The sequence below is a fragment of the Zootoca vivipara genome, chromosome 7 (assembly GCF_965207765.1).
Source record: "Zootoca vivipara chromosome 7, rZooViv2.hap1.1, whole genome shotgun sequence".
NCBI classification, from domain to species: domain Eukaryota; kingdom Metazoa; phylum Chordata; class Lepidosauria; order Squamata; family Lacertidae; genus Zootoca; species Zootoca vivipara.
Genome location: NC_142590.1, coordinates 14,858,080 through 14,869,335, shown reverse-complemented (window position 1 = coordinate 14,869,335; position 11,256 = coordinate 14,858,080). Strand labels below are relative to the sequence as shown.

The window sequence follows — 11,256 nt, the reverse complement described above, 5'->3', positions numbered from 1 at the left end:
GAAGCCGAATGTCCGACGGGGCTTCCACGGCTTCCGATTGGCTTTCTGCAGCCAATCAGAAGCTGCGCTTTGGTTTCCGAACATTTTGGAAGTCGAACAGACTTCCAGAACAGATTCCGTTCGACTTCCAAGGTACAACTGTACTAGAGGCTGCAGACTCTGCTCATGAAACCCACCCACCCCTTTTCTAATTGCTTCCCCCCCCCGAGTCCCCTCAATCTGGCTCTCAGAACTCTTCCCAGGTGACACTCCTCAACGATCCTCACTTTATACCTCAAAGATTACTGCCTAGCTGGGATTTGTCCTGAAATCCTATGATTGTTTTGATAATCTGGAAGAGGGTAGAGGGGTGTTTGTGCATGCTCCCACACACATGCAAATTAGCCTACTGTAGAAATGTAAAAAAAAAATTTTGTTGCTTCATCTGGTTTTGCCTTTGGGCCAGCCCCGCTCCAGGTTATTTCCTCCAAATGCTACCTTTTACAATCCATTATTTTTGCAGCAGAAGCCTGGTGAACTTTGCCATGTGGCAACAAGTCAATGATTAATTCGATGGAACTAGAGAAGGTGAAAGACCTTTGCAAGGACAGCCACCAGACCTATTTGCTAAAAAGTCCAAACTGGTCAGAAGCTTTGACAACTGCCTGGAACATGAATGGTCTGAGTTACTTTATTCTGCTCCTCCTGTGGAGATGCTGTATTTTCCAGCAGTGTAAGTTATTCAAGTCAAAATAAGAATTCTTTCAGGCAGCAGAGGGATGGGATATTGGTTTTGGAGTAAGCCCCACCCCCCCTTAAAGAGGTAATGTAGAAATTTTGTACATAATTAATACATTAATAGCCACCCTTCCAAGAGAAATATTATAAAACTAAAACATGTCCTGTGAAAATGTTGGGATTTGCTACATCCCTTACCAGTTTAAAGTTTATTTAAGGTTTATGTTGCATCTCGTATCTGCTGGCCAATGAATACTTATTTGTTGCTGAATGATGCTTAATCAACTTCTAATTTCAGTACAATAAAGGCTGCCAATGCACTGGCATATGTTTTTATTCTTCCTTCACTAGGCTTAGACATGTTCAGATTTACCCATTAATTTCTCTCACCCTTTCCTAACTAAAGACTTCTGCTCGGTAGATTACTGTAGTGTTTGTTTGTTTTTTGGTGTTTTGAACCTGTTGGGTGGCATCAGAACCTGGCATAGACAGGGATTTAGTGTGAGGTCATTGGTTTTTTCACCATTCTTTTCAAATCCAAAGTGACTGGTGCAGTGGCAAGCACTGTGGAAGAGCCAGGATGACAAGCAAACTCTTTGAGCAAAGGGGTGTAGGTCAGAAATTGTGCTGACTCAGAAGAAATTGCCTTGTGTAGACATGTACCAGCATCAGCTGAAGGAGCAGGTTCCATCTGTGTTTCTGCTTTGCAGCATTCCTCTATCTATTAAGTAAGGGGGAGGGGGGAGAGAGTTCATTTCATCTATGATAAACCACATCCATTTTTTTAAATCTTCCACTTGAAATCAGTTCTACCCCCCCCCAGAGCGACATGCAGATTTATTTATTTTTTAAAAAAGAGTGACTAAAAACAATAGAATACAAACAGTATAACGGAAACTGCTTATAAAAATAGTAGCAAAAATATATATTAAAAACATCAGTGAGCCACTCTCAGATAATACTTTGATGAGTAAATGAGATGGACAGCTAACTTACTTTCAGAAATGAACCCCAGCATCTGAGTGCTGCTACATAGAAGGCCTGTGTAGAATAAGGTTACCAGACATCCCCATTTCCTGGGGACAGTCCCCAGATTTAGAAATCTGCCCCCTGACAAAATCCATCTATTTAATAGGAAGTTGAAAAGTGTCCCTGGATTCATTGAAAAAAATCTGGTAACTTTAGTGTAACTTCTTCTTGTCTCACTGGGTGGTGTCAGAGAGAATTTGGAGGAGCAAGTGACAGAAGAAGCGGAACAGGGGCTCGGGGATGCTGTGGAGCCCTTCAACTGCTCAGAGACAGAGGAAGCGGAAGAGAGGGTGGAGATTAACCACAAGGAGGAAGGGCTCAGGGATACTGCAGAGCCCTTCAACCACCCAGAGGTCCAGGAAGGGAGCTCAGAAACCAGAAGGGAGGGGCTTTCAAATCAGCACAGACAAGGAGGGATATGAAACATAAGGGTCAAAGACATCTTGCGCGATTCCCCCGCCTACTTTGTTGGCGTGGGAATTGAAGGAAGCCACTCCCCGAATCTGACTCAATCGGTTTGGATGCATAATCCTGAACTGTAGCTGTTTCTTGTACAGATGTAATAAAGACTGTAAATATCAAGCTGACTGTGCTGGGGTGTTAATGTGAAGGGGAGACACCACCTTTACAGGTGGAGAGACATCCAATGAGGTCTACCTTGTTGCTCCCACCACAATCCTGAAATACATTTGAAGAAGGTGTTGTAGGCAAGTGGCCAAAAGACCTTCCTATGGCAAAGCTAGTCTTCTGAAACCCCAGTATGGTGGGCTTATTGGATTTTGGAACATGCAGAAGACCCCAGATCCACTATGCATGCCTGCAGAGGATCACAGCATTCATTTGGGTTGTTGTAATCCAAGCCTGAATGTTGGTGCAGTGTTCATTTCCACCTCTGCCATACATTGGTTAGAGAGGAAACTAATTAATATAATATAATATAATATAATATAATATAATATAATATTCCCAGCCACTCTGGGTGGCTCACAACAGATTATTAAAAATATGATAAAACATCAAACATTAAAAGCTTCCCTAAACAGGGCTGCCTTCAGATGTCTTCTAAAAGTCAGATAGTTGTTTATTTCCTTGACATCTGATGGGAGGGCATTCCATAGGGCGAGCGCCACAACCAAGAAGGCCCTCGGCCTGGTTTCCTGTATCGTCACTTCTCACAGTGAGGTAACTGCAAGTGAATGAAGAAATAAGTTGGAAAATAAAAAAGAGTGAAGCAGAAATATTTTGAGCATGCCAATGAATCAGGAAAATTGTTAGCATGGCAATTGAAAAAAGGTGAACAAAGAAATTTCATTAATAAAATTAATGTAAATGGGGAAATTACAGGTAAGATGAAGGAAATAAAGATGCATTTGTGAAATATTTCTCAGATCTGTATAAAAAAGGAAAGGGAAAAAATCCAAAAAAGAGGAACATATAAAAAATACTAATTTGCCAAAAATAAAAGAGGAACAAATAGTGATTCTAAATACCCAAATAACAGCTCAAGAAGTTTTAGAGGCAATAAATTGGACAAAAAGTGGTAAGTCTCCAGGACCAGATGGAGTAACGGCAAAATATTATAAAAAGTTAAGTGAACAATTAGTGAATCCATTGAAAGATGTGATGAATGAGATTTTAAAGACAGGTGAAATCCCAGGCCCATGAAAGGAAGCTTACATAACAGTAATTCCAAAACAAGATTCGGATCTAATGCAAATAAAAAATTATAGGTCTATTTCATTATTAAATAATGATTATAAATTATTTGCAAACATTTTGGCTAATAGAATGAAAAAAATTCTAAGTGAATATATACATCAGGATCAAGCAGGGTTTCTTCCAGGTAGACAAATGAAGTAGAATATAAGAAATATTCTAAATGTGATAGAATACCTGTAGGTAAAAAATGAAAAAAAAAGCAGCAATGATGTTTATAGATGCTGAAAAAGCTTTTGACAATGTGTCCTGGGATTTCATGAAAACATTCCTTGAAGAAATTGTGGAGATAATTTTTTAAAAGGAATACAAGCAATATATTCAGAACAGAATGCAAAATTAATTGTAAATCAGTTGATAACAAAGGAATGTAAAATACAAAAAAGGAACTAGGAAAGGATGTCCATTATCGCCGCTGTTGTTCACCTTGGTCCTTCCAACTACTTGCAAGAAATATAAGAGCAAAAAAAGAGATGATAGGGATAAAAACTGAACAGAACTGAATACTTTACTACTGGTATTACTGCAGAATTAATCTGAGTTCCTCCATCAACAAAAGGTAGTCAAGTCCACAGCTTGCTACCCTCTTTTTAACGTTTCATTTCTTTCTCTTTCAGTCCCAGTATTTCAGGGACAAGTTCCTTACGAACACCTGGTGGACCCCTTTTCTGATTATGGTAAGCTAGAGAACAGCACCAATGTGAACGTCTGTTAGGGCCCTAATCTTTTCAGTGTAGAATCTGCATTGTTGGCTGTCACCAGGGTTAAGGAAGTGAAGTGATATGTACCCAGAAAATGTCTCCTATGGCCCCAAGCTCAAGACATCACAAGGAGTGCTCTCACCAATTTTTTCATTTACTGTATTTGGCGCTGCCACACTGACGTGCTGTCAGGCGTCAGGGAATCCGATCCCTCCATGGTATAGGTAGACAAGGAAAGCTCTTACCAATGTCTTTTATTCAATATTCACAGAGGGAGGTTTAGAAATGCAGCCTTTTGGAGTAATGGTGTTGCTCCGAGTGAAACCCCACTCCCTCCATCTCTCCCATTATATGTCATCCCTACAGTGGCTGATCTGTGCCTTCTGCCTCTGAACTCTCTGCTCTCCTACTTTCAATGCCTGTCAGGTTCTGGGAGAGGGGGTCTGGCATGCTTTCTAATGACACTGAGTCTGTCAGCTGTCTCTCCCCTGGTGCTGCTTCTTCCTGTTCCTCTCCCATTATTTCCTAGCTTTCCCCCTCTTCAGCCTCTGAGATGTAACCCCCCGCAAACCATTGCTGTAAATCTATGCTGTCTTCCTCTTCTCTGGAAGGTTCAGGAGGAGGGGGAAGAGGTCTTCACCAATCCTCCTCCGATGTCCAGTCCCTGACATGTGCACATCAAATGTTAATATATTTACTTACTTAGAAAAGAGCAGGGCTAAATAAATATGAAGAGCCAGAGTCAAACACCAGTGGTATTCTATGCTCCTCTTTGCAAAAGCAAATCATAATCAAGTATCCTAATTGTGAATTCAGTTCTCCGAATGATGGTCCAAAACACAGAATCATTCAAACACAGGAAGGACATAGCAGGCTGGGGGGAAGTCCTTAGTTTGCAGAAGTATATATATTTTAGAACACTTCGGGAAATAAAATCCAAAAATAGCTTTAACAAGTACTGGGCATGTTCAGCAACCATAGAATACATGCTCAGTAGTGGGGAAAGAGAAATGGAAAACCAGATGGGAGGGGGCATGGACTGAAGTATCCTGAGTAGGAACATCAGGATGAAGGTCCCACTTGTAGTAATACTACGACCTTAATTTGGATGCTTAGGGCAAAAAAGTGGGGCAGGACAATTCTTCCAGACAGTACAGAATATCTCTTTGGAGCTGTTCTAGAAAATTATGTGTTGAAACACACCTCCAATGAAAAAGTTTATCGATGGTAAAAATGGCAATGATAATGTGCCTTTTATAGGTCATGTATCTTCACAGGCACTGAACATTCTTCTTTTTTTAAATAGAAGAAAGTGTACTGTTTTCCCCAAGATAGCTTTTTTAAAAAAGTAAAGGCCCCCTGACAGTTAAGTCCAGTCACAAATGACTATGGTTGTGGCACTCATCTTGCTTTACAGGCCGAGGGAGCCGACATTTGTCCGCAGACAGTTTTTCTGGGTCATGTGGCCAGCATGACTAAGCCGCTTCTGGCAAAACCAGAGCAGCGCGCGGAAACGCCATTTACCTTCCCGTCGGAGCGGTACCTATTTATTATCTATTTGCACTTTGATGTGCTTTCGAACTGCTAGGTTGGCAGAAGCTGGGACCGAGCAACGAGAACTCACCCCGTCGCGGGAATTCGAACCACCGACCTTCTGATCAGCAAGCCCTAGGCTCAGTGGTTTAGACCACAGGGCCACCTGCGTCCCTGAAACATAGCTTTAGGGTGTGACTATTAATAATGTGAACATTAATTTGTCACCTATCATTTAAATGTTTGGTGGTAGGTACTTTTTTAAAAAAGTTTTTATTTTATTTTGACAAAGTAATAACCATAAATAAATAAGAATAAAAAAATGTGCACCCCACCACCAAGACCATTCCATGGTAACTATGCAACCTCCTAAAATTTCAACACCTCTTGCGATGGTTTGTCCCCTTTCTGTTTTAACAGTATAAATTCTACAAACACCCTCCATACCTCCTCAGAATCATTTCTCCTGCATAGCACTGAACATTTGGTATTCATCAGATAATTTATAGAAACAATCTATCGTTATTGTTGCACACCAGCCCAATCTCCAGGGTTTGGTCTCCTTAGAATGAGAGACAGCAGAGACTGTGGTGTCTTTATGATATGTGGTTTATTTATACATATATACAACCCGAGTCTATGATGGAAGCATTCACCCCAAGAGGGTCTTGCTTCTCCCATAGCCTTGGATGCCAATTGAAATCAGGCATGGTTTTGTCTCCCAACTGCCAAGCCTGCAGCCTTCCGGCTTCTAGCTTCTAGCTCAGGCATCCCCAAACTGCGGCCCTCCAGATGTTTTGGCCTACACCTCCCATGATCCCTAGCTAACAGGACCAGTGGTTGGGGAAGATGGGAATTGTAGTCCAAAACATCTGGAGGGCCGAAGTTTGGGGATGCCTGTTCTAGCTCATATAACTCAATCCTGCACTCTGGCATTTATCTTTCTAACTCCTTTCTTTGCTATCTAATACTTTGCTATCCATGCTGGATCCAGGAATTAGAAGGGGGCTCAGCCTACCCCCACCCAAACTATTCTTATCATCTTTCATAGCGCCAATGAGCGTGAGAAAGGGAGCCAAAATTCATCAGGCAAATTGTAAAGAAAGTACAGATCACAGTACCAATCTGAATCCTCCACATAGCTCCAATTATTTTTCATTAAAAAGGAGCAGTAGGAGACCTATTCACAGATCTCCTCTAATGCCTTAGATGCTAAGGACTGAACCTGGGGTCTTTCAACGCATGTGTCCTACCACTGACCAATGGCCTTTCTCCAGAGACATGTGCCAACAAGAAAGAGTACTGTGGCACCTTGTGGATTCATAACAAGATAGATGTTTGGGGGGCGATGCATGACGGCAGGTAAGATGCTAACTGATGATGTATCTACTCTAGAACCCAATCAAAGAGTTTATAGGAAGAAGCCTTACATCATTTTGTTTCATTTTAAATTAAGATTCTGTTTGCTTTGCCTTTCTAGGTGTACAGTGTATTAGGACCTGCAGTCTGGCACTTACCATAGTGTCATCTGCTATAACAACTTTTTCTATACTTTCATTGTAGAGTCCCCAATAAATTGTGGTCCTCCGCCTGATGTTGATAATGCAATGACTCTGGCCTTCTCAAGACGAGAATTTGGACCTGGTTCAGATGTTTATTATCAATGCTACAGAATGTATGAAATGGAAGGCACCCCACGTGCAAGATGTTTACATGGTCGATGGGTTGGCGTGCCCAAATGCCTTCGTAAGTATAAAATCGATCATTGTTCATTCTTGCTCTATTAACAAGCCTAGACTCATTATAATGGGCGTGAAGTCTGGCAGTGTGGCAGAGATACATGGCATCCTCTGGCTAGCCCTCCCAATGTCAGAGGCAGAGGGAAAGAGTGGACCTCTCTTCTGCATGGCGTGGATGTAGCCTAAAAGCTACAATAACTGGCAGATAGTACGTTTTATCTTGGTGCCATTGACCAGCTCGTTCAAGTGAGTTCTGCATTGCACTCAAAGCTATTCCTACCCAGCCCAGCCCAGTTTAAAAAGAATTCATGTATATACATGACAATTTTTCTTTGTGTGTTTTTCTTCAGGAACTTGTCGAGCAGATGATGCTGACATGGAACGTAACAATATCAAACTGAGGTCGATAACTAAATCCACATCCATGAGAGCTTCTGACTACTGGATGCTGTTTGAGTGCAAATCAGGATTTCGAAAGGACCCATCATCACCACCTTTTATGAAACAATGTGTAACTGGGCCATGGGTATATCCAAGGTGTATCTAAATCAGTAAGTCTTTCCATGGCAGCAGAGAAATCATACCACACATATATTTTGATATCACCACAGAGATTAGCAGCAACAGTACTAACCATTAAATTTAAATGATTTGGGTTGATTTTTTTAAAAAAATTGGGAAAATTAATACAAATTAATTAAAAAGAAAAAAAGAAACAAAATTCCAGTTCCCCCAATCCTGTACCGACTCTAAATGAAAGCCTAGGCTGCCATCCCATACGCACTTACCCTGCAATAAAACCCATAAAAGAAGAATATTACTTTTGACTGGAAATGTGTAACATTGTACTGAACCTGCTAGGCTTAAAGAACTATCAACTTCAGCAAACAGTAGAGCAACCATAAAAGACTAAAATGGATGACATTAAACTCCATGTCACTTTGTAACTTTTTGATGACTCTCATTGACAGTCTGATGAGACCTCAGCGTCCTGGAAAACATCATAACATAATAAAGATGACGAAGAAGCAATGGTGTCTTGGCAAATGTGGAATCATAACATTATTGAAAATGGAATGCACTGGAATGTTTTCCAAGTGACCTGAGTAAAGAAGTGCTGGAAAAGCCGGAGTCCTAGTTGTGCTTTTCTCCCCGATAAATATAATATATAGTCTAGGTCTTAATGTGGGTTAAGCAATGTAAGTATTGAAAATATATATATATATGGAAAAGTTACCCTGCTACTCCTACCTTTCAATCAACTGAAGAGTTCCTCATCCTGGCCCACAGCGATGACTGGGTAACTATGATTTTTATTCAAAACTGCTAAGTGTGCTAGGAAATTCAGAAATTAGGATATGCCATCGAGCTTAGAAATTCTGTCTCATGATTTGATGTGCTGGAGAAAGTTAGGAGGCCAAATCTTTGTTTAGCATCAGAAATGACAACCTGTGATTGCTTTGTCAATGCAAGTATAATACTTATGCAATCTTAAAAATATATTTTATTTTATAAAAGTGTGATATTACATTGCTTTGTTGCTTTATTTTCTTCAAATTTCATGACGACAATAATGCTGCTTAAATGAAGCATTGCACACCAATAAATTGCTTCAGTTACAATTGTGAGTCTGTGGTCTTTTATCATTGTGATTATTCATTTTTACTTTGCAAAATTTCTATACTGCTTGACTGTAACGACAAACAAATCTCAAATTGGCTTACAAAAAGAATAAAACAGTAAGCTTATCAGTAAAAATAGTTAAAACAGCTGCGTAAAACATTAAAAATAAATAAAACCAATGATAAGTTAAATACAGATTAAAACAATGTCAACATTCTACACATCTGGGCAGCCTTCTCGAAACAAGGATGTTTATTATTATTATTATTTATTATTATTATTATTATTATATTATATTATATTATTATTAAATTTATTTGATTTTTAAAATTAAAATTTTACAGAGATATATCAAACATAAATCATAAAAACAAAATTCCAAGGACTCTCCTGGACTTCCATCCTCCCCTATGTGGGTTCTATTATTAATCAGTTCCTCCTGCATCTTTTATGATAATCCAAACCCTTTACTTCTTCCATTATGCCCAGAATCAACCTTAAACTACAAGTGCTATTCCAATCCTACTAACAATTTTAACTGTTTACAGTGGTCTTTAAGATAAGTTATAAATGTTTCCCATTCCTTATTAAAATTTTGGTTTTCCTGATTTCTGACTCTTCAAGTTTTTTTAGCCATTTCGGCATTAACTTCATCTGCCATTCTTCTCTGGTAGGAACTTTATCTTCTTTTCATCTCTGGGCCACTAACATCCACACAGCCAAAACAAAGATGTTCTTAGCAGGCACTGAAAAGAGCACAGTGAAGGTGCCCGTCTGAGGCCCATAGGCAGAGAGTTCCAAAGTACGACTGATGCCACACTAAAAGACTGAGCATCACTCCATGTCCTGCTGGATTCCTCATGAGCAAATGTGAACCCTGATCAGGTCCCCGATTGCAGCAGAAAGTGTTTCCCCACTAAGAACTGGGTGCATAGTGGATTCAATGGCTCTTCCTCCTCAGCTGCCTGTTTCTGCCTTGGGTGGCTGGACTTGCAATGTTGTCATCAGGGCCTCTCCTACCAGGTGCGGCCTGACCATGAGGTGAGGTGAGGCAGGCTCCTCAGGCGGTAGACCTGGCCTCTTCTGCCGCCACTCGCCTCCACAGCTGTTGCCTCCTTGCCCTTTGTCACTTGCTCCATGGGTGCCAGCTGCTACCACATTCACCTCCTCTGTGCACAGCCACCCCCTTTACTGCTGCCACTGAAAGTAAAAAAGGTGAAGGACCCCTGGATGGTTAAGTCCAGTCAAAGGTGACTATGGGGTTGTGGCGCTCATCTCGCTTTCAGGCAGAGGGAGCCAGCGTTTGTCCACAGAGAGCTTTCCGGGTCTTGTGGCCAGCATGACTAAACCGCTTCTGCTGCAACACAACACCGTGACAGAAACCTGAGTGCACGGAAACACCGTTTACCTTCCCTATTTATCTACTTGCACTGGCATGCTTTTTAACTGCTAGGTTGGCAGGAGCTGGGACAGAGCAATGGGAGCTCACTCCGTCGCGGGGATTCAAACAGCAGACCTTCTGATCGGCAAACCCAAGAGGCTCAGTGGTTTAGACCTGTCTCCCCTGCTGCCACCTGCCATGGCTTCTGTGGCATCTTCCTCTGTATCTCTGGGTGGTGGTCAGGCAGGGAGGATGACGTAGAGAGGGTGACCGGGCATGGCCTTTTCTGTTTTGCTTGAATGTCAGGGACTGGCATTCAGGCTCCTGCCTTGCAGTGGTGTCACATCCCCTAAATCACTGCTCCCCGCTCCTGCCTCTGCCACACGTTTTTCAGAGCCCAGCCACGAAGGTGGAAAAATCTTCCTCACCAGCCCTGTCTCCTCCCAAGGCTCTCTTGACACAGTCAAGGGCTGTTTTGTCGACTTCGTCTAACACTTTCATCTGGAAATCCTGGTTTTCATCTCCATCTCACTCTGGTACCCAGTGAAATGTCCTCGTTCAGAATCTCCATCAGGGTCCATCCATTGACAGTTAGTCCCTGAAATAGTTGCTTAGCAACTGGATGGAAGGGAGGACAGATTCTTCAGAACAGAGTGAGGAGCGGCCTGCTTCACTGCCTGCTTCTTTAAAGGAACAAAATCTTTGTTGTTGTTGTTGTTGCATCTTAGTTTTGTTTTCCTTAGAAATGAGCAAAATTAGGCATTCAAGTAAAAAAAGAAGACAGAATATATCTATCAGATCTCATATTTTAAGACTT

The 11,256-nt window shown here is 41.3% G+C and overlaps 1 protein-coding gene across 2 annotated transcripts; it reads left to right on the top strand.

Moving 5' to 3' along the window:
- The first annotated feature begins 525 nt into the window (after window positions 1–525).
- Window positions 526–9,057, top strand: LOC118088315 (complement factor H-related protein 2-like). 2 transcript variants are annotated; one of them, XM_035121798.3, is made up of 5 exons: window positions 526–712; window positions 4,080–4,139; window positions 7,260–7,442; window positions 7,786–7,986; window positions 8,407–9,057. In XM_035121798.3, the coding sequence occupies exons 1-4, from the start codon at window positions 541–543 to the stop codon at window positions 7,980–7,982; spliced, it is 612 nt and encodes a 203-aa protein (XP_034977689.3). In that variant the 5' UTR covers window positions 526–540; the 3' UTR covers window positions 7,983–7,986; window positions 8,407–9,057. The 2 variants fall into 2 exon arrangements, with proteins under 2 accessions (XP_034977689.3, XP_034977688.3); XM_035121797.3 differs by having other exon boundaries at window positions 7,786–9,057.
- The last annotated feature ends 2,199 nt before the right edge of the window (window positions 9,058–11,256 follow it).